General features: G+C 35.9%; 2 protein-coding genes across 3 annotated transcripts; both read left to right on the top strand.

Moving 5' to 3' along the window:
- The first annotated feature begins 614 nt into the window (after positions 1-614).
- nfkbil1 (nuclear factor of kappa light polypeptide gene enhancer in B-cells inhibitor-like 1) lies at positions 615-3324 on the top strand. Its single transcript, XM_056253345.1, has 4 exons — positions 615-1041; positions 1121-1233; positions 1368-1476; positions 2639-3324. Exons 1-4 carry the CDS (start codon positions 768-770, stop codon positions 3226-3228), a joined length of 1086 nt encoding a protein of 361 aa, XP_056109320.1. The 5' UTR covers positions 615-767; the 3' UTR covers positions 3229-3324.
- A 2312-nt stretch (positions 3325-5636) lies between these two features.
- atp6v0a2a (ATPase H+ transporting V0 subunit a2a) lies at positions 5637-23077 on the top strand. Of its 2 annotated transcripts, none has more exons than XM_056253333.1 (20): positions 5637-5872; positions 8091-8169; positions 8570-8667; positions 10121-10258; positions 11644-11741; positions 11863-11989; positions 12216-12298; positions 14169-14262; positions 14430-14642; positions 14778-14928; positions 16165-16304; positions 16436-16593; positions 16914-17004; positions 17142-17260; positions 19457-19667; positions 19764-19883; positions 20248-20346; positions 21694-21811; positions 21934-22105; positions 22215-23077. In XM_056253333.1, exons 1-20 carry the CDS (start codon positions 5756-5758, stop codon positions 22315-22317), a joined length of 2529 nt encoding a protein of 842 aa, XP_056109308.1. In that variant the 5' UTR covers positions 5637-5755; the 3' UTR covers positions 22318-23077. The 2 variants fall into 2 exon arrangements, with proteins under 2 accessions (XP_056109308.1, XP_056109306.1); XM_056253331.1 differs by having other exon boundaries at positions 19764-19901.
- The last annotated feature ends 151 nt before the right edge of the window (positions 23078-23228 follow it).

Genomic DNA, 23228 nt, shown 5'->3' with positions numbered 1-23228 from the left:
CAGACTATCGATGTAATAGTCTGTTGAGAGAATAATGTTAGAAATCAAACTACCCTTTCATTGCATTGCAATAGTTATACTTTGTTCCCTGTATTTATTAGCACAGTCTACAGCAGCGGCGGAGTGGTATGTAGTTACCTAGGCAACCGAGAGAGGTAGTGAGAAAGAGAGGTAGAGAGAGGTAGTGCAGGTAGTTCCGACTGTAGTGCGCTTCGGTTCTGTGTTTACTTTTCAGCGCAGTACTACTAACCGGAGCAAAGTAAAATTCCGCCGCTGCTGAGAAACTAGTTCCTGTAAATGTATTGCGATCATTGAGATGCAAGAGTACTTTGATTTTTAACATTATTCTCTTAACAGACATTTACATCGACAGTCTGGCGTTATAATTTATTTGCTTTTGGTGTACTGTGGAGTGGGTAAAACTGTTTTTAATGGCATGCTAAATTTGAGTTTATATTCCCTAGCTGTAGCTGCTATCCCGACCCCGACCATTTAGCAGTGAAAAATACTGAGATTTGTTGTGACACAGCGACACCTGCTGGTCACCATGCAAACATGCGTGTCAAACACGGAACTATTGGAACTGTTGGGTTCCTCCGGATTGATTTCGCAGACGTACTGCAGTGGTGTCGTGTAACTTTTGTTGATGTCCGTAATAAGACAGGACTTCTCATTATCAAATGTGGTATTACATGTATACATATATCCATAGGTTCATAGTGATTATTTTATCCAGATTTTAATATCTGCATGTAACGTTAGTTCCGATGTTGAAAAGAAAGCAGAGAAGAGTGTTGCGCTATGTGGAAGAGGGGAGTTTGATGAAGTTAAAGTCATTCCTTCGTAAACACAAAGATCTGGAGCTGAACTTCACCCAGGGGAAGAAGCACAGAGGTCCTTTACACATTGTCTGTTCTCACGGGGATGATGCAATTCTCAGACTGCTGCTGAAACATGGAGCAGATCCCCTGCAAACCGACCGGAATGGAGAAACACCGCTACATCTGGCCGCAAAAAGAGCACTCAAACATGGCAAAAGAGGTATGAGACTGTGCTCTGTAATATCCCAAAAACTATTTTTCTTATCTGTGTTTAATGCTGTTCACATTATCAATCGCAGCTTATGATGACCTGGTGGTGCCATTACGAAAAAACTGTCCAGAAGCCATGGATATTCCCAATAAAGCAGGAGTGACTCCTCAGGACCTGCTCCAGTGGATGAAGCCCGAGCAGGTGCTGTGCAAATACAGACTCTAAACTAATGAACGAATGGTTTAGTTATATTTAGAATAGATTGTGCTGTCATGTTGAGGTATGCATCTTCATGCAAGTTCATGATATGTTCCATATTAATTTAATTGACACAGGAGAATGTCAAAAATGAATCCTCAAATGTTGATCCAGAGCAACAATGGAGAGAGAAGCTGTTAGGCGAATGCCAGGAAGAGTTTTTTGAGACATATGGACAGTATGATGGTAAGCTGTTTGTTCTTGTACATCCTGCACTAATACATTATATATTTTTGAAGTGGCTGGTTATCATACATATCACAGTTATTTATAAAATAATAATTCAGTTGGTTTAAAATGGGTATGATATTTTTTTTTTTTTTGAAGAAAAGTTTCAATTTAATGACTAAAAATGTAATTTGGTATTACCACCAATCTATAAAATAACACATTCTCCTTATACCTTCAATACATGTATAATCGTTAGTGTACACATTGTAATCGTTAGATACAATACATTAGATTTAGGGTATAATTTATTATTATTATTAATTAATAAATATGTCTGTGGAGTCGCACAGCTTGACAGTTCACAGGCTGCTGAAATGATCTGATCTGAACTTATTGATCTTGACACACAGTCATGAAGGTCTACAGGTGTTTTCTCTATGACATAATTTCCTATTTTTAGGCATTTTGTGTGCACCACAAGACTTTCATTTTGTGGACATATTTGAAAATATTAACAAGCAGGTCTATTTTAAGAAATGGTTCTTAACAATTATGCCAAATTTCTTAACATTTTCTTGTTAATAATTGTATTCTATTAGTGAGACTTTTTTCCCTTCATTATGCCTCTTCACATTTACTTTATTCCCCCCCCAAAAAAAACATTTAATACAGAAATGAAAAAACATGCTCATCTTAGATAAGGTGTATTTAAGTCAATGCATTGCATATTTATTGTACGTTTGAATAAAATTAGCAATAATGTTGTTAATTAATAAATATTTGTTAATTACTTTAATTTAACAAAAAATGAGCAACATCAATTGATTCTCATTTGCTAGATGTAAAGTTTTGTGAAGGAGGGCCACTGGAATGGAGCCTTTGAGCTGTGTTTATGATCACTGTGATATAGTGGTTTCCCATTTGCTTTACAGTGACTGTAAAATAGGTATTTTAGGTGTGGGAATGGCATATTTCGAGATTTGATATTTGGGATTATGGGATATGGTAATCGGGCTACTTTTGGTTGGCCATTGGGCTAGTTTTGTTTACGCAAACCTGGCAACTCTACCTTACAGTAAGTAGTCTCATGTACATAAAGTGATCAATATGCATCAGACAGTCAGTGAACGGATTGGGCTGATAAAATATTGTATGAATATCTCCCTGTTCGTTCCAGGTGATTTCTTAAGGGATGACAAAGATGATGAAGACTTCGGGGGCTGGGCGGATCGGATCAGGCGAGAGTATTTTACTAAGCAACGGGCCAGAGAACAGAGAGAAGCGGCTTCTGTAGGACACAAGAGCAAGAGGTCAAAGGGGCGTAAGGAGACGGAGGAAGATGAGAAGAGCCGTAAGGATCTGCAAGCCCGTCTGGAGCGTGAGCACGAGGAGTACCTGCAGCGGGCCGCTCGCAAGGAGGAGGAGACGCGGCAGGGGAGGAAGAGGCGCTACGAGGAGCGCTGTGCCGCCACGTTCAACAGCTCCTCCAGCAAGGCACCTGAGGGACTGCTGGGATATGAGGACATCCCGTGGCCCGCTCCTCGCGGGTCGCTGCAGGACATGGTGGGCGTTATGTTGCACGGTGCTGACCGGTCTGATTTATCCACTTTCCGGAAGGTGCTCCGTCGGCAGCAGGCCCTCTGGCACCCGGATAAGTTTTTCCAGCGCTGTGGGAGCCGTCTGGTGGACTCTGATAGGAAAAAGATCCTGGACACAGTCACTGGCCTCTCACAGGAGCTCAACAGACTCGCACAAAACCTCCGATGACGTCGATTCACTGCTTCCAATCAGTTTCATTTTCGAGCTTGCATGTGATTAAGACACCTTTTAAACCAATGAAAAATAAATTCTATCTCAACCTAATTCAGTTCTGTAATGGTTCAGTTGCTTTATGGATGTAAGGGTGGCTGAGCGAGGAGGGATGTTTTCTACTGTAATTCATTACTTGAAAAATAATATTGCAAACAGATATTGTGAGAATATCATACAAGATGGGTAAAACAAATCTTAACTGAATTCATCATGGTTTATAGTCTCACAAAAAATCTTGAAATTTCAATATTCAACATATTCATTTTTTATAAAAAGCAAATACAATGGAAATTTTTCAAAATATTTACTGATCATGATTCATCTAGAGATCGGTATAAATTAAAGGTTTTTTTAACCATTTAAAAACCTTTGTTAATTGAAATAAAGCTAAAATAAGATATAAATATTAGCAGAAAAACTGAAATGTTGCCTAGGCAATAATCTGAAATAATATTAAGTTGAAGCACTGAAATTATTAACTGGAAATTAATAAAAACTGAAATAAAAATAAATTAAACCTAAATAGCAATATATATATATATATATATATATATATATATATATATATATATATATATATATATATATATATATATAAATAAATAAAATAGAAAAATGAAGTGACAAAAACACATAACGAAATTAGTAAAAAATTAAGCTAAAATGAACATAACTAAAAATATAGATTTTAAATTCTAATATTCTTTACCTGGTTTGTAAAATGAACCATTTTGACCTAAATAGATGCTGATACATTATACTCTTGTAAAATATAATTTCTATAGTTATTTTATTATATTTATTATATGATGGAAAGTAATGAGGGTTGGACTATATTTCAAACTAATACCGTCAGTACAAGTTGCATGTAGTATAACGAAACTCTACATTTCTCAGCTATTACGACTTCTAGCATTTTCCAGTGATAAATATCAGAAGAATTCGTGGAACATAAGAGTAAGTAAAATTGTGGTGTACTACAAGGTGCAAGTATTTACTATGAGGTGGAGTACAATGGACTGAATGATGTTACTGTCACATCAGGACCTTTACAATCTCAACACATCTTTTACTTGTTCATCATATTGCACTGTTGGTGTTATTACTTGAGAAATTTAAACAAAGGTTTGTTTTCCCCTATAAATCTTTTCATTTTCAGGCATTTAAACAAAGGACAGGCAGATGGCGTGCCTTTGGTCAAGAATACGCCACAGAATATATTAAATGAGAATATGGTTGCCAGATTGCAGAAAAACCCTAACCTGCTTGCCAAACAATCAAGATATTAGGCGATGTGAAGTACACAATTTAGGATTTATTATTGGTAGATCTGGCAGATATATGTTCTAACTCTTTAAAAAAAAAATAATAATAAAAAAAAAAACAGCCAGTGCGACAATTTGTTTTTATAAGTGGCCATTTAAATAGATACAATCAAGCCGGGATCACTGGGAGAATAAGTAGAACAACTTCACGTTTTTAAATAATCAATAGCCTACAGAGGCATTTCATAATAAAGTCATTATAATTGTATTAAATATAGTTACACTTGATGAAACATGGAGTGATTTAACAAACTAAAAATAAATTATTAGACACATCATGGAATGTTGCAATAAATAAAAGCACAATTAAATAATCATTAATAAGGTGTGAAATACAGGTATTTTAATATATTTATTTAATTTATATTAATTTAATTCATTCTGTTAAATCGTCGGATTCTTAGGAAGCTTTTTAAGACTATACATTTTAAAAATCGTTTTTTGTAAGAGAACAGTTTTCTAAATCATATAGTAAAATATTACTATATATTTTTGCTATGTTTCTATTTTTCAAAACAATAAATAATTCGTTTTCAAAGTTTAAAATGTTTTCGTAAATCGAAGAAGGGGGATTTGTTAAGGAAGTATCTGGCAACCCATGGGCGCAATCTGTAACACCGGCAGGGTTTGTGCTTTACCGGAGTGATCTTTTTATAATGCGATTTATTTCAACATCAAGGCTTCCTTGCATTCGTACATTTTAAATCTAGATAGTGTTTAGTTGTTTGTATGTCGACACTCCTTCAGTAGTCTTAAATCTCTCACGCTATTTCTGTCGTTTCAATGGCAAGACGACAATTAAAGGTACAGACTCCTATCGATTATTATTGTCCAGCCAGCTAGGTAAGACACTTTTAGAATATTATTTACATCTGCAGTTTAATTTGTAGTAAATGCACACTTTTCATGAGAATGCCGAGAATATTCACTAGGTTGCTAAAAATAGTATTTATAGGTTAATCATTTTAGGTAGCTACAATTTAATCCCATCCCGGCTCATTCAGACATAAAATCTTCAGTTATTCAGAATGCGTGCTTAACAAGTCAATTTTGTCCGATTGAATGCGATTTGAGTTGAACACTTGACGTTCGCAAAGTGAATCGCAAAGGCCAGAGGCGGATTGAGTGCTCAAGGTGGCCGAGAGAGGAGAGAGAAGATGGGCTCGGGCTTTCGCAGTGAGGAGATGTGCTTGGCGCAGCTGTTCCTGCAGTCCGGCTCGGCGTACGACTGCATCAGTGAACTGGGAGAAATGGGACTGGTCGAATTTCGAGATGTAAGTTTGGACTCAGCGCCTGTGTGTCAAAACCTAGTGAGCTGCCTACCTTCTGGATACCAAAACTGCTGCCTAGGGAGCCACAACCTTTATTCTCAGAGCAGACAGATATGAGTGAACTGACCTTAAATTATCGGTGTTACCTGGCTACCCTTATTTGTTTCCTGCCTGTTATGCGTTTTGAAGCGCATGTTAAAGTGTGCACACATTTTGGCCTGGTCAGACAGAGGCCGATGTGTGCAGCCAGGTTAAATGGTTAGTTCACCCAAAAACGTCATCATTTACTCACCCTCATGTTGTTCCAAACCACTATGCATTTCTTCTGCTGAACACAAAAGAAGATATTTCGAAGATTGTCTGTAACCAAACAGGTAACGTTAGCCATTGAGTGTTTCTTTTTTTCATATATGTAAGTCAATGGCTACTATCAACTGTCTGTCTGGTTACCAACATTCTTCAAAATATCTTCTTTTGTGTTCAACAGAAGAAAGAAACTCATACAGGTTTGGAACAACATGATGGTGAGTAAATGATGATAGGATTTTCATTTTTGGGTGAACTATCCCTTTAATGTCCTGGTTACAGCTGATGAGCTGGATCAATTACTTGTTAAAAAACAGAGCAAGTCTGGTTATAAAAGCCTGTGTTTTCTATTCAGCCCGAGGGTGTTTGACACTCATTAACAACTTCATGTAGGCCGTGTTTTGGTCATGTATGTGTGTGACCTACTGTTTGGTTGGCAACAGTCAGGGTAGTCCGCATAAAATAATTTTGAGATTTTTCGTTTTAGATAAAATTGTGCTAATTCTTTAATTATGCATGCAGTTTATGTATTTGTTACATTTTAAAATTAAGCGTGTTGTTGCTGTTAACTAAAACTATTAAAAATAATTTTTAACAATTTAAATAAAGCTAAAATAAAAAATATTAGTCGAAAAATACATAATAGAAATATTGCCTTGGCACCTATAACTGGAATAAGATAAGGTAAAGTACTAAAATTGCCTAAACTAAAACTGAAATATAGTTGAACCAAATCTAATTAGGAATATTAAAGGCACATAACAATAATTGGAGTTACTTCCCCCTTAAATGAAAAATCTGTCATCATCACTCACTCATGTTGTTCCAAACCCATAAGGCTTTCGTTCATCTTCGGAACACAAATGAGAGATTTCTGTCCCTCCGTTGACAGCTACACAACTACCACTTTGACGCTTCAAAAGGTTCATAAAGAGATTGTAAAACTAATCCATATGAATTGTGAGGCTTAGTCCAAATTTTCTGAAGAGACACGATCCCTTTATATGATGAACATGCTTTTACTAAACTTAAACTATAATTAAAATGAAAATATAAAAATGAAACCTAATTAAAATGATTAATAAATAAATACTATAATATTATATAATTAATACTAACATATCACTAGTTCTGAGAGATACCATTCTTGTATGCAGTTGTATGAATTTTAATCTAAAGTGTGGATGTTGATAGTCCAAGAATTAGTTGTTTTTTCATCCTTAAACAGAATTGTTTACTCATCTTCATGTTGTTCCAAAATCATATGACTTATTTTCTTCTGTAATACAAAAGAATATTTTTTTTAAAAATCATTCTTCAATAAAAATGAGAAGATTGGGGCTGTAAAGCTCCAAAATGAAATAAATAAATAAATAAATCATTCAAAAGTACACATTCTTTCCCAAGTCTTCTGATAGCTTTGTGTGAGGAAAAAACCATGTAAGATATTATTAAATTATCATTTTATCTAATCTCAGCTAAATGAATCAACTCCTTTAAATCAGAACTACTCAGTGAATCGATCGATCCAACTCATAACCGGTCGGAATGATTCATTCACAAAACTCGCTGATTCAGTGGATCTGGCTGGTTACCAGCTCACTAGTGTAACACAAAACAATCATATGTCTTCACAAGACTTTAAATATAGTTCATGAGTTGAGTAAACCACATTCATATTATGTTGATTTTTGTCCTTTTTGAAAAGCTCCATTCCTCATCCATCGCAATGAAGCTGTCAGTCAATGTAATTCCTGTTAATCCACATATGGGACCTGATCATCACCCAATGCTGCAATCTCTAAATGACCAAATATCATTTGATTAATGTAATGCTCACAGCCTTGTCTTGTTGCCTCTAGATTGTAATATTTTGAAATGTCAAACACATAAGTCACAATCTGACCTGTTCCAGCTCAACCCCAGCGTCAGCTCCTTCCAGCGCCGCTTCGTCAGTGAGATCAAGAGATGTGAGGAGATGGAGAGGATTCTGGGTAAGGGATCTTTATTGAGCACTCTGTACATTTTAGATCAAGCTCTCAACCTCTCCAGCAGAGGCTATTTGAACTTCAAAATATATCTGTTAGAGTGCTAACAAATAGGCTACAATTACTTTCCTTTATTTTGCAAAACATTTCCTTCCATCTTATCCTTAATAGTATGTTGCTCAAACCCATAAAGTTAAAATGAAGAAGATCAAAAACAGTATTTACACTGCAGTCACAGAACAGACTATTTTTGTACATTAGAACAGTATTTGTTCTGAATTTAGCTTTTTTCATCTGAATTGTGTTCCTATAAAAATGGTAAATGTGTTGGTGTGCTTTCTGTTGTTGTTGTAAGAGTATGTGATGTGTGTTTAAAGCACCGTTTCTTTGTCTCCGGCACCTATAGGGTATCTGCTGAGAGAAATTAGGAAGGCTAATATTGCAGTGCCAGAGGCTGAAGTCCCTCCTGTTGCTCCTGCACCCAAAAATGTCTTAGAGATCATGGTAGGTGCTGAGATATACAGATATTGACTTTTAGTAGACAAGGTGAATGTGCCAAACAGGGCTTTTCTATTTCATAAATAGTATCTTGGGTCTGAGTTCAGTTAATGCCGTTAAGTTGAATTTTCACTGGCGAAATCCAGTGAACGAAACGAAAGGTTTCCACATGCAGATTTCACAACGGCCAGATTTCGCCACGTTCACCAACAGAAAGCTGCTTGGTTTGATAGTGACTTCTGTGTGAGCAGTGCTTCATACATCAATACACTACTGACAGTAGACAGTTGGCGTTTTATGAGTTAGAGCTGCGATTAATTGATAAAAGATTGTGATCTCGATTCAAACATCAACACCATCTTATTCCTAAATGACAACAATTCTATTAAACCTTTGAAAATAATCACACCGGAACATTTAAATCTGCTTTCTGATCCGGAGAGAGCAGTTATCATTCATGTATAGGTATGAAACAGCTTCACAAACATTCTTTTCAACCACTCAGTATCATTATTTCTGTTACAAACATTCATATTATCACAGAAGAACTGGGATAAAAGTTTATAGTTCAGATATAAACATTGATATTTACGGTAGCGATCGAAAAAGCAAAACACCGATTACATCGTTACACCAGTAGGTGGCGACAAGTGACTGTTGAAAATGTATTTGTCATTGAATCATTCATTCAAGAGATTCGTTCAAAAACCGATTCATCCAGTGATGAAACAAGTGGGCTGTGTCTGAAATCGCCTCCGAAATGTTCCCTATAGGGGACAGTCATTTGAAATGGTGTCCAAAACCATAGTGGACGTTATTGAGTGCACTCATTCAATCCCATAATGAACCGCAATAACGAGTATACAACTAATGTACAGTCAACGGCTAGAGAATACCCATAATGCACTTTGATGGTCGCATCGAATGAATTCCTGAGTCTGATGTGAGTGTAAATTTCACTATTGTGATGCTGCTTGAAACATCATATAAATATTGCATCATATAGGCCTAACATAATGTTCAAGGCATTTAAGGTTATAGACCCCTAAAAAGGAAGGACAGTTTTGTTGAATTACAGAGCGTATAATTTTGGTTAAATGGCCATGTGGTCGGTGGTTTGTAGTAATTGATTGTATATGAGAGCATCAAGACCCAGTGCTGGTAATTGACCGTGTCAAGTTGCCAAGAGTGAGTGATTGTGTGCGATGTGGTGAGAGAAAGCTTCCGGTGAATGGAGGGAATTGATTATGCATGACAGATTCATCACTGTTTATTTATAGTAATATTCCCATGACTTTTTATAATGGCCTGTTTAGTGCGCTAAGTATTGTTTTTGGGTAGTATTATTTGCTGAGTTTTATTGATTGGTGTGTCTTGTTTCGGAGACCTTTATAAGTATTGATTGTGTAAGCATGATGTGTTTTAACATGACTGATGGAAAGTCATTGGCTGTTGTCAGGAGCAACTGCAGCGGCTGGAGGTGGAGCTCAGCGAAGTGGCCAAGAATAAAGAGAAGCTCCAGAGGAACCTGCTGGAGCTGACGGAGTACACACACATGCTGAGGATCACACACACGTTCATGCACAGCCGCTCCAGGGTGCGTCCCGTTCACTCGTTCAACACTCATTATTAATGTGGCCTATTCGACATGTTCAGTGACTTAAAGTCCTGTTGTTGTGAGTATACGGTGAGCAGACACAGCCTGAGAGTCACGTGATGTTTATGTTGGAAAAACATATCACAAGCCCAATTTTCTGTGAGAAGATCAGCTTGGATCAAATCCTATCTGTGTTATATTTGCCTTGGAAATGTTAGCTTTCCTTTATGTAAATGTTCTAAGGTTGGCCAGCGAGGGTTTCATTATCTATAAAGTAGTGTGCCAGATGTTCAAAATATATATATATATATATATACATATATATATATATATATATATATATATATATATATATATATGTATATGTATATATATATATATATATATACATATACATATACATATATATATATATATATATATATATATATATATATATATATATATAATGGATTGATAGCAAATGAGGTGCTTAAAAAAATCTTTTTTTTTTACAGTTTTAATTGATACAATACAATTTAAAGCAAATAAGCTGCTGAAATTTAAAATATATATTTTTATTATTATTTTATTAACATTATTTTATTAACAATAATATAATATTATTATATTATTATTTTACACAATATTTTTTACATTTTGCAGAATTCTCTAAAATGTGATATAATAATTTAAAAAACAAATAAGTTGAAACAATTGCTGAACATTTGAAAATAAAATAGTTTTTAATACAAATACTTTCATTATTTTAATCAGTTTATTAAAAGCAAATGAGATTACCAAAAATTACTTGATGCATTTTAATAAGCAATTAAAAAAGACTTGTTTTACACAATATTTTCTGTAATATTTTACAGAATTAAAATAAAATATGATATAATGATAGTACAACTTAAAAGTATGAACAAAAATGTTGATTTTTGTTTTTTGATATTTTCATTTATATATGTATAAATTAGTGGTCAAATTGATTAATCGCATCTAACATAACAGTTTGTAAATATAATATATATATATTTATATATATATATATATATATATTATTATTATTATATATTTTTTTTTACAAACTTTGATTAATAGATTTGACAGCACTAGAATAAATAAATATAAACATTTAAAACCATTTGCATGGCTGTTGTTACATTTTGAGATAAAACACAATTCTGTTAATAAGTCAAGTGGACACATTTATCAAGCAATACTAATAATTTTAAAATGGCCAAATTTTGGCTGATTAATTGGTTTAACATATATACTGTATATTGGTCAATCACAATTTAAGTGATATTACAATAAACCTTTTATTTGAGGAAGATGATTATTATCTGTAGCTTGTCAGATTGAGATTAATTGAATGTGTGAATGTGCATGTGTGTGTTTAGCATGAAGCCCTGGGCCCGCAGTACGAAGAGTTCCCGTCTCTGGACACTGAATCAGTGACAGGCTGCACCGGTATGCAGAGACTGGGCGCCAAACTCGGGTGAGTCACAAAAAGCGTCTCACTCGTCATAGTACACACTCTTAAATCTTTAAAACAGATCATTGTGTCTCAGTTTGGATCCACACAGCTGCCTGTGTTTTACGTGTGTGTGCTGCTGCAGGTTTATCTCAGGACTGATTCAGCGGGTGAAGGTGGAGGCGTTTGAGCGCATGCTGTGGCGGGTCTGTAAAGGTTACACCATCCTCAGCTACGCAGAGGTGGACGAGAGCCTGGTTGATCTTGACACGGTATGCAAACTTAGAACGCTGAGGTCCACCAACAAAGTGCATCTGAATGACTGTAGTTATGTCCAAACGATTTGGTTTAACAGAATATGCTGCACGGTGCAAACATGCCTCTGTTTTTTCACAGTTTTAGATCATACCCGTCTGCCACAGCCAAAGCGTGCTAATGTATTCAGAGTGATGAACCAGTTTGTTTACGGAGGCTCTGTCTTGTGTTTACGTGTTTCAGGGGGAGATCAATAAGAATGTAGTGTTCCTCATCTCCTTTTGGGGCGACCAGATTGGGCAGAAGGTTCAAAAAATTTGCGACTGGTAAGTGAAGGCCTAGATGGAGACTTCATTCTTCTTATTTCACCTTTTTAGGGGTCATACACACATACATACGTTCCTGCATATCATCTGCACTATCTGTTAGTTGTTGGTCTTTGGACACATACGTAGACAGTATGTAAGTTTGAACGCAACGAATGCACTTTTTGCAACTTTTTAGGTCTTTTTTTTAATCGCCTTTATATTTAATTTATTGTTAATGTTTGGGCTGTCAATTAAACAATTAATTTTAATTTATTTGAAGTAAATTAAGTAATAATTTCAACAACAAAAAAAGGCATTAAAAATTAAAGCATTGTCTCCTGAACTATTTTTCTTTTAAATTATATAAAAAATTAAACTCATACATACTGTGACTTGAGCATGTTTTAATTTCTGATGAGCATGTTTTAATTTCTGAATTAAAACATTTTTTTTTTTGGCATAAAGTCTCACATTTCAGGGTGATACAACCATGCTGAAATTATAATGCCTCATTAAAGGATGAAATTCGTAAAGAAAACCTTAAGTAGTTTGGCATAATCTTTTATGATTATTTCTTTGTAAAAAATGCAGGAAAAAATAAGTCAATAAGTCGTTTAAGATACAAGATCATTTTTATGACAAGGCAAGATTAGTTCAGGTTATAAAATACCCTATCACGCCCAAAAAACTTTAATTGTCATTATTAGGAATAAAAAAATCATGATATTTGTAAAAAAAAAAAAAGAAAAAAAAAGTTTTACCTTGAATAATTCTGGATAAATTGGGTATGTCGATTTTTTTTTTTTTTTTTTTTTTAACACGATTATGAACAAAATAAACAAAATAACATGTAATTTAATAGAGATTCTGACAAAATGTTAGTTGCTGGGCACTGCAGTCTATATTAAAAAATATTTTATTAATTTTGAGTTCTTTTCGTAAAAATTCAGTTTAAATGAATGATTCAATGACTCACTCATATAGATTTCACTTTCGTTTCGTTACTGGATGAATCAGTGTTTTTGAAGAAATATCTTGAGTAATTCAAGGACAAATACATTTTTTAAGTCACTTGGCGCCACCTACTGGTGTAACAATGTAATCGATACAATCTTGTCAAGTTACTTTCAAAAGGTGATTTGCTCTATTTTGATCGCGACCGTAGACATCAGTGTTTATATCCTACTATAAAGTTTTATCCCAGTACTGTAACTGTAACAAAACTGTAACAAAAATAATGATACTCTGGGGTTGAAAAGATTGTTTGTGAAGCTGTTTCATACATGATAACTGCTTTCAGCGGCGACGCAGATTTGAATGTTGCTGTGATCGTGCCTCTCAAAGGTTTAATAGACAGAGCCGAATTGTTGTCATTTAGGAATCAGATCGCATAATTGTTTGAATCGAGATTGCGACCTTTTAACGATTAATCGTGCAGCTCAACATTCCTGTATGTATGGAAATATATACTTTTTATTTGACATTTCTAGGGTTATTTCTCAGTATTTTTTCTTGGGAAAAAAAAACATAAAACAATCATGTATACAAGTAGTACATTTCTAAGAACTTGGCACATGTGTTTTTAGATTTTGCAAAGATTTGTCCAAGATCTTTTCTGCGTCATGAACACTGACCCAATTTGTCACTGACCCAAAAATGGAAATGTTTTTAACTTGACCCACCATCTTCAAACGTGGCGCTTGTGGTGCGAAACCCTGAAAACAGTGAGACTCTACACAATAGTTAAAGACATCCATTTGAAGTATGTGTCTGACCATTAGTGAAAAAATTAAAGTATTTTTGCAGATGGTATAATAGAGCATGTTGTGCTCTTAAGCCTGCCACGGTCCTGTTGGGTTTGCTATATAATTTTGCTTGTGTACACCAGTTACCACTGCCATCTCTACCCCCACCCTGAAACGGACGAGGAAAGAGCCGATGTGATGGACAGCTTGAGGACACGCATCCAAGACTTACAAAACGTACGTCTTCTGCATTACCGAGTGCCTTCAGTGTCTCCTTGGGGGGGAGGGTTGATTAGCTGTTATTGGTTTGTCCTCTGCAAAATAATGCTGACGTTATGTCTTCCACCAGAGGATTAGCGTAATTATATTAACCTGGGATTTCATAAATGATCTTTGCTCATTAGGTTTTGCACCGCACCGAGGATTACTTGAAGCAGGTCTTGCACAAGGCGTCTGATTCGGCGCACTCATGGGTGCTGCAAGTGAAGAAGATGAAAGCAATCTATCACATCCTCAACCTCTGCAGCTTTGACGTCACCAACAAGTGTCTCATCGCTGAAGTGTGGTGTCCGGTCAGTGACCTGGCGAACCTGAGGCGGGCGCTGGAGGAGGGCTCAGTGAGTACAATCGTTCTCATGTGACGGTAGTCTGATTTTATCCAACCTATTGACGTACGAGAAGTGTTAATGTGGCTTCTAGACAATTCTACTGATAAGAGCTATAACTGTGGCCTCTTTTAACTTTCTTATTAGAGAAAAGGTGACGCCACCGTCCCATCTTTCGTGAACCGTATCCCTAGCAGCGACACTCCGCCGACACTTTTGAGGAGCAACAAGTTTACCTCGGGCTTCCAGAGTATAGTGGAAGCTTATGGAGTGGGCGATTACAGGGAGGCAAGCCCGGGTAAGTGCAGACCACCAACTGTTATTCATCGGCTTGATTGAGAAGGCTTACACTAGGAATTAAAGCAATATTTCACCCTAAAATAAAAATGTATTTACTCACCCTCATATATAGCATGTAGTGACTAGTGGCTGTCAGGATCCATAAAAAGTGTCCATATTGCCTTATCATTAGCCATATTACCAGTAATATATTGTGTGCAGAAATATTTTAAAATGAAATTTATTCCTGTGATCAAAGCTGAATTTTCAGCATCATTACTCCAGTCTAGTGTCACATGATCCTTCAGAAATCAGTTATAATAATCTGATTTGATGCTCAAGAAACATTTCTGAATATTATCAATGTTGAAAACAGTTATGCTGTGCAATATTTTTGTGGAAACTGATTTTTTTTTTTCAGGATTAGCCCTATTTGATGAATAGAAAGTTCAAAAGAACATTTATTTGAGATAGAAATCTTTTGTAACATTATAAATGTCTTTATTGGCCATTTAATCAATTTAAAGGGGACTTATTATGCAAAATTCACTTTTATAAGGTGTTTGAAGAACACTGTCTGCAGTGTGTGTAAACAACCAGCCTATAATGGTAAAAAAAATCCACCCACTCCTTTTCTTATAATCCCATAAATCATAAACAGTCTCTCCAAACGAGCGGTTCCAGGTTTCCCTCTACTCTTGCGTAAAACTGGTGACGATCTGCCCTTTTAGCATAGATCCCACCCTGAGTGAGCCACAGCAGTCGCTGTATCAGCTAGAGATTTACAATGTCTGCGCCAAAAAAAAAAAAACCTCATTACAAATGTTCTGTTATTGGATGTACCAACAAACATAAGAGTCTCCATAGACTCCCGGCATCTGAGACACTGAGGACATCCTTGGTGAAAAAAAACCCCGGTAGTGTGCATTGTCTTTGTGTCCGGTACAGATCGACACTCTTAAAAATAAATGTTCCAAAAGGGGGTTTTCGCAGTGATGTAAGAGAAGAACAATTTTGTGTTTCCCAAAGAACCTTTCAATGAGCAGTTTTTAAAATAACCACTTTTTTCTTAGTGTGAAGAATATTTTAATAATCTGAAAAACCTTTTTACATTATAAAGAACCTTCTGTGTAATGAAAGGTTCCATGGGTGTTAAAGGTCCTTCGTGGAACCATCAATGCCAATTAGGAACCTTTATTTTTACGAGTCTGGTGTTATAGTTCAGGTTTTTTTATTTCTTCTCTTTTCTTCACAGCTCCTTATACCATTATCACCTTTCCTTTTCTGTTTGCGGTGATGTTTGGAGATGTTGGTCATGGTGCAGTCATGACACTTTGTGCTTTGTGGATGGTGTTGACTGAGAAGGACCACACACGGAGACGACCAGGAAATGAGGTCAGAGTTGTAACTAAATTCAATTAAACTAATTGCAATTAGCTTTGGTGTAGCTCAACATGCATTGAGCTGTTGTGATTATGCATTGGCAGTACAAATGTGTTTTTGAATACATTTTTGTCTTTATTCAGATCTGGACGACTTTTTTTGATGGGCGGTACATCATACTGATGATGGGATTATTCTCCTTATACACCGGACTCATTTATAATGACTGTTTCTCCAAATCCCTCAACATCTTTGGCTCAGCCTGGAGCGTCAAGGCCATGTTCACAGAACAGGAGTGGTCGTAAGACACAAAATACACAAATCTTATAAGAAACCTTTTTGTTTGTTTGCAAAGCATGACTTTAGGATCCAAGCACTGAAAGTCATAGCGTCAACATGAAGTGTGGCAATTACAACAGACTTTGGAATAATCCTCGTATATTTACTTGCTTAAATGCATGTGCATAGTTTTCCTAGAGCCTCCATGTGCAGTGGCACCATAGTGCTCGGGCCTGTCATTGCTGCTTGCAGCTAAATTTGCATTTCTATTTTATTTAAGGTTCCAAAATAATCATACATATCATTGGATGCTATTGTTTTCCTCCTTTTACTCTGGAATAGAAATGAAACTCTACAAATGAATACTTTACTCACCTTGAATCCCAACGTTTCCGGTGTTTTCTCTGGGCCATATCCACTGGGCATTGATCCAGTGAGTACACACTCTCTGATATATGAAGCACTCTTCTGTGGGTGGCAGTCACATCCCGAAAGAGTACATTACAGCTCAGAGTAATTCGCTGATATTGTTTGCAGAGCTCTGATTTATCATGTTCTATTGACCTGTAGATTTGGAACATGGCCGTGAATCGCCTGTCCTTCCTCAACTCCTACAAGATGAAGATGTCTGTGATCATTGGAGTCATCCATATGAGCTTTGGGGTGGTGCTCAGTGTTTTTAACCACTTGTGAGTGAGCAATTTATTTTATAAATGTGTTTGTAATGGTAAAGGTTCTGTTACTAATTATTATATGAATAAGTCATTTAGAGCGGGGGTTTACAAACTGGGGTCTGGGGACTCCAAGGCAGTGTTTTATTATCATTAAGATACTCTCATTGTTTGTTAATTACTTAACTGCAAGTATTTCACTTCCAAAGATGTGTGAGTACTTCATTTCAAAAAGTGTGCAAGTACCTGACTTTAATAAGTGTGCGAGTATTTGACTTTAAAAAGTGTGCGAGTACTTGACTTTAATAAGTGTGCGAGTACTTGACTTTAAAAAGTGTGCGAGTATTTGACTTTAAAAAGTGTGCGAGTACTTGACTTTAAAAAGTGTGCGAGTACTTGACTTTAAAAAGTGTGCGAGTACTTGACTTTAAAAAGTGTGCGAGTACTTGACTTTAAAAAGTGTGCGAGTACTTGACTTTAAAAAGTGTGCGAGTACTTGACTTTAAAAAGTGTGCGAGTACTTGACTTTAAAAAGTGTGCGAGTACTTGACTTTAAAAAGTGTGCGAGTACTTGACTTTAAAAAGTGTGCGAGTACTTGACTTTAAAAAGTGTGCGAGTACTTGACTTTAAAAAGTGTGCGAGTACTTGACTTTAAAAAGTGTGCGAGTACTTGACTTTAAAAAGTGTGCGAGTACTTGACTTTAAAAAGTGTGCGAGTACTTGACTTTAAAAAGTGTGCGAGTACTTGACTTTAAAAAGTGTGCGAGTACTTGACTTTAAAAAGTGTGCGAGTACTTGACTTTAAAAAGTGTGCGAGTACTTGACTTTAAAAAGTGTGCGAGTACTTGACTTTAAAAAGTGTGCGAGTACTTGACTTTAAAAAGTGTGCGAGTACTTGACTTTAAAAAGTGTGCGAGTACTTGACTTTAAAAAGTGTGCGAGTACTTGACTTTAAAAAGTGTGCGAGTATTTGACTTTAAAAAGTGTGCGAGTACTTGACTTTAAAAAGTGTGCGAGTACTTGACTTTAAAAAGTGTGCGAGTACTTGACTTTAAAAAGTGTGCGAGTACTTGACTTTAATAAGTGTGCGAGTACTTGACTTTAATAAGTGTGCGAGTACTTGACTTTAATAAGTGTGCGAGTACTTGACTTTAATAAGTGTGCGAGTACTTGACTTTAATAAGTGTGCGAGTACTTGACTTTAATAAGTGTGCGAGTACTTGACTTTAATAAGTGTGCGAGTACTTGACTTTAATAAGTGTGCGAGTACTTGACTTTAATAAGTGTGCGAGTACTTGACTTTAATAAGTGTGCGAGTACTTGACTTTAATAAGTGTGCGAGTATTTGACTTTAAAAAGTGTGCGAGTACTTGACTTTAAAAAGTGTGCGAGTACTTGACTTTAAAAAGTGTGCGAGTACTTGACTTTAATAAGTGTGCGAGTATTTGACTTTAATAAGTGTGCGAGTATTTGACTTTAATAAGTGTGCGAGTACTTGACTTTAAAAAGTGTGCGAGTACTTGACTTTAAAAAGTGTGCGAGTACTTGGCTTTAATAAGTGTGCGAGTACTTGGCTTTAATAAGTGTGCGAGTACTTGACTTTAATAAGTGTGCAAGTACTTGACTTTAAAAACTGCAAGAATTACACTTTAAAAAGTGTGCGAGTACTTGACTTCAAAAACTGTGAGTACTTCATTTTAAAAGTGTGCGACTTCAAAAAGTGTGCAAGTACTTCTTCAAAAAAGTGTGTGAGTACTTCATGCAGATTTCATCTGCTAGGTTTGAAAGTGACTTCTGTGTGATCTGTGCTTTATACATTGCTACACTATTGACAATAGACAATTAACCTTTTTTTTTGCCTGCAAAATTTAAATTATGTGACCTTTTTCAGGTAATTCTTTTTAAATAATTTGCTTTGTCTTCAGTACAGCATGAAAATGAATTCATTTTGCCAAGTATTTCATGCTGGAAACAAATGTATGATTTCATATATATTTTTCTTCCACAATATAAATTTATACATGAAAATATATAGTCGCTTGCATATTTTCGGAAAAGGTCCTAATCAAAAGGTTCTGTGTGACATCATATAAAAAATGATGAGAAGCACATACAACATCAGTTGTTAATCAAACTCTTTCTGCATTAAGCTCTCTATGCTCTTATACTCTATAAATTCTGTCTTTGCTCTTTCCCTCTCTGTGTATTCACAGGCACTTCCGACAGAAGTTTAAGATCTATCTTGTCTTTCTTCCTGAGCTGCTCTTTCTACTTTGTCTCTTTGGGTACTTGGTCTTCATGATCTTTTACAAATGGCTGGCATTCTCAGTGCAAGACTCTCGGCTGGCTCCAAGCATTCTCATCCACTTTATCGACATGTTCCTAATGCAGGGGAATGCCTCTACACCGCTTTACCCCGGGCAGGTGTGTGTGTGTGTGTGTGTGTGTGTGTGTGTGCACGTGTGGGAGGACTAGTCAGTCTGCTTGATATCTGCATTTGTGTTAATCCTCTTGTAACAGATGGGACTGCAGGTGTTTCTAGTCGTGGTTGCTCTGCTGTCTGTGCCAGTGTTGCTGCTCGGGAAACCTCTCTACCTCTACTGGCTGCATCATGGCGGGAAGAGACTGGGGGTCCACAGGGTTTGTCTGTGTTCTTGTGTATGTATGTGTTCGTATCTGATGTCAAGATATCACATGGTACATTCATAAATTATTAGGGCTGTGGATCGCTCTAAAAAACCTAATTATTCTCACAACTTTACATCAATATAGAAAATCACAATGAAAAATACAACTTAATCCTGAAATAGGCTTTATTTTCTTTATTCAAATTGTTTTGATTTTTATTGTTATTATTTTCGGGTGAAATGTCACCCACATTTTTGTGTGAGATTTGACTCAAATGTGGTCTTCAGATGTATGTTCTTATGTGTGTAATAGAATATGTATCCTGATATATTGATGCATGATGACCTGGTTAAAGAGGCTATCACTTTGTGTGTAGGGCTACGAGAGAGTTCGGCGTGTGAGTGAAGAAGATCTGTCACCGTCTGTAGTCCATGATGAAGAGGATGGACTAAGTGACTCAGGAAAGCCTCAGGAGGTTAAAGTTGACCTATCTCACATAAAATCACCATTAAAACACAGTGGGTCTCATCGACTAATAATTGCGTGGATTATTTTGTATTTGTACACACAGTAGAGCTTCTTACAAAAAATTTCACTTAAGTCACAACATTGAGTGACTACGTGCCTGAGGTTAGTCGTTTGCATAAAACAGTCCCAAACCATCTCCATATAAGGGCTTTCCGCACAAGCTTTTGTCACTCTTAGAATACATGACGCAACAAATCGCGCACAGCAAGATCCTCGAGTTATAAAAAGTGTGCCATCCTAAGCAAAACTTAGCTTTAGCTACATACAATTATTTGTGTTTTTATGCAGCGGAACCTCGCAACTCAAGCTGTTCTTACTCTTTTATATAAATTTATATACAGTGTATACAATACACAGTACCGGTCAAAAGTTTGGAATCATTAAGATTTTTTTGTGTTTTTGAAAGTGTTCAGTCTCTTAATCTCACCATGGCTGCATTTATTTGATCAAAAATACAGTAAAAACAATTTAACTGGTTTCTGTTCAGCATCATCACTCCAGTCTTCAGTGTCACATGATCCTTCAGAAATCATTCTAATATGCTGATTTGATGCTCAAGAAACATTTCTTCTTATTATAATGTTAGACACAGTTGTGCTGCTTAATATTTTTGTGGAAACTGTGATTTTATTTTATTTTCAGGATTCTTTGATGGATAAAAATTTATTTTTTGTTCAATTTATTGTGCCTTTGCTAAATAAAAGAAAAACTTAACCCAAACTTTTGAATGGCTGCTTTCAACATTGTTCAACAGTTCAACATTGATAATAATAAGAAATTATCTTAAAATGATTTCTGAAGGATCATGTGACACTGAAGACTGGACTAATAATGCTGAAAATTCAGCTTTGATCACAGGAATAAATTACATTTTATAATGTATTAGGACAGAAATTGTTTAATTGTTATAATATTTCAAAGTATTACTGTTTTTACTGTATTTTTGATCAAATAAATGCAGCCTTGGTGAGATTACTTAAAAAAACACATTTTTTAAAAATTCCAAACTTTTGACCGGTACTATATATAAATGTATATATATATATATAAATATCTTGACACTAATTTAAGGCCACTCAGAGTGTGATTTTTGTGTATATATATGTGGTTTCAGATTAGGGTTTACATTTTTTGTAAATTTTGAATAAATTTTAATATGAAACTTGTTTGTGAAAATGGTCACACACAGATTTCATGCACAAAAATGTGTGCATGCGCACACTCAGAATCAGACCCAATGATTTTGCTTATTCATTGTATAAATGTCGCTAACAGCTTGTTTGTTCACTGGCAGTTTGATTTTGGAGATGTATTCCTGCATCAAGCAATTCACACCATAGAGTACTGTTTGGGCTGCATTTCCAACACAGCCTCCTACTTGCGTCTCTGGGCTCTGAGTCTCGCCCACGCCCGTGAGTGTCTGGTTGTTCATTCAGAAAACACATTGAAAAACCTGCATGTTTCATTGCATCATGGGAATATGAATATCTTTTCTAGACTGTTTGTGCATATATTGTATTTGTCTATATATTAGAGCTGTCAGAGGTACTGTGGGCGATGGTGATGCGTCAGGGTCTGAGGATGAGCTCCAGACTGGGTGTGCTTTTCCTTGTGCCTGTGTTCAGTGTCTTCGCTCTGCTCACTGTCTCCATTCTCCTGATCATGGAGGGTCTGTCCGCTTTCCTCCATGCTCTGCGTCTTCACTGGTGAGCGCACGGCCTCAGATATGGGCAGGTTTAATTATCAGAAATCGTTTGTTACATTTAAAAGTCTTGAAAATATTACATTATAATTTCTTCTTTTTTTTTTTTGCAGGGTGGAATTTCAGAACAAATTCTACAGTGGAATAGGAGTCAAATTTGCCCCCTTTGACTTCTCTCTGTTACCTTCTGCTTTTGAGCAAGATGGGTTACTCTGACTGTAACCTACGACTCTTTGAACAGGACACTGTAGCTTATCATCATGACCTATTGAACTTTGGGCACTGGACAGTGATCCAGCAGTTGTAAAAGAAAAAAAACATGGGTTCTTGCTAAACGTGGTCACGGTCAGATCAGCAGGCTAACCTGACAGCCCTATTTGCACCAGTTGATATCAGATGTTTCTGGTGCGGGATGATTAGCTGTGGTTCTGTCATGTACTGTCATTCAAAGAGTGTCAACAAAGTCCTGTTGTTATATTTATCTTAAGGGATATGACTTGTATTTGGATTTGCACCCTCATAAGCATTTGCTGTCATATCACTTTTCAAAGTGCCATAACTATTTTTCAATGTACAGTTTTGTATACTACACTAAATTGTACTTTTGCTTGCAAATAGCTAGGTCTTTACACATAGAAAAAACTTTGCAGGTAAATCATGGTGTAGGTAATGCTATGCTGTGCAATGAACAATGCCAAATAACAGTTATAATTTCCAATGTGATATTAAAGTATCATTTAAAGCATTTGGCGTGTAAAGCAGTTTTCCAAAGTAGCATTTTGGGTTCAAAATTAATTATAAGACAATGCTTTATTCATATTTCGAATGAAATATTTTTAATATGTGTTTATGGTTTAGGAACTGACAAACCAACAGCTGTACATGGGAATACGGTTTTACTTTGCCATGTTTTTCATCAGCATTCCTGTAAATTTACATTTGTGTTTCAGTCACTTATAAACGAACTTTTATTATACGAATAGTGCAGAGTTGTGCTTATAGTGATGCAGTTTAAGAACATTTCATACATTGATACATCATACATGACGTCCCCGTTATGCAGGACTTATTTAAATTAAATCTTTTAAGTAGGTCATTCCGTAGACCCTTAGGACGAATCCATTGAC

This window comes from Rhinichthys klamathensis, unplaced genomic scaffold (assembly GCF_029890125.1).
Source record: "Rhinichthys klamathensis goyatoka isolate OS25496 unplaced genomic scaffold, OSU_Roscu_1.1 h1tg000104l_1, whole genome shotgun sequence".
Lineage (NCBI taxonomy): Eukaryota > Metazoa > Chordata > Actinopteri > Cypriniformes > Leuciscidae > Rhinichthys > Rhinichthys klamathensis.
This window is presented reverse-complemented; position numbering and strand designations above follow the sequence as displayed.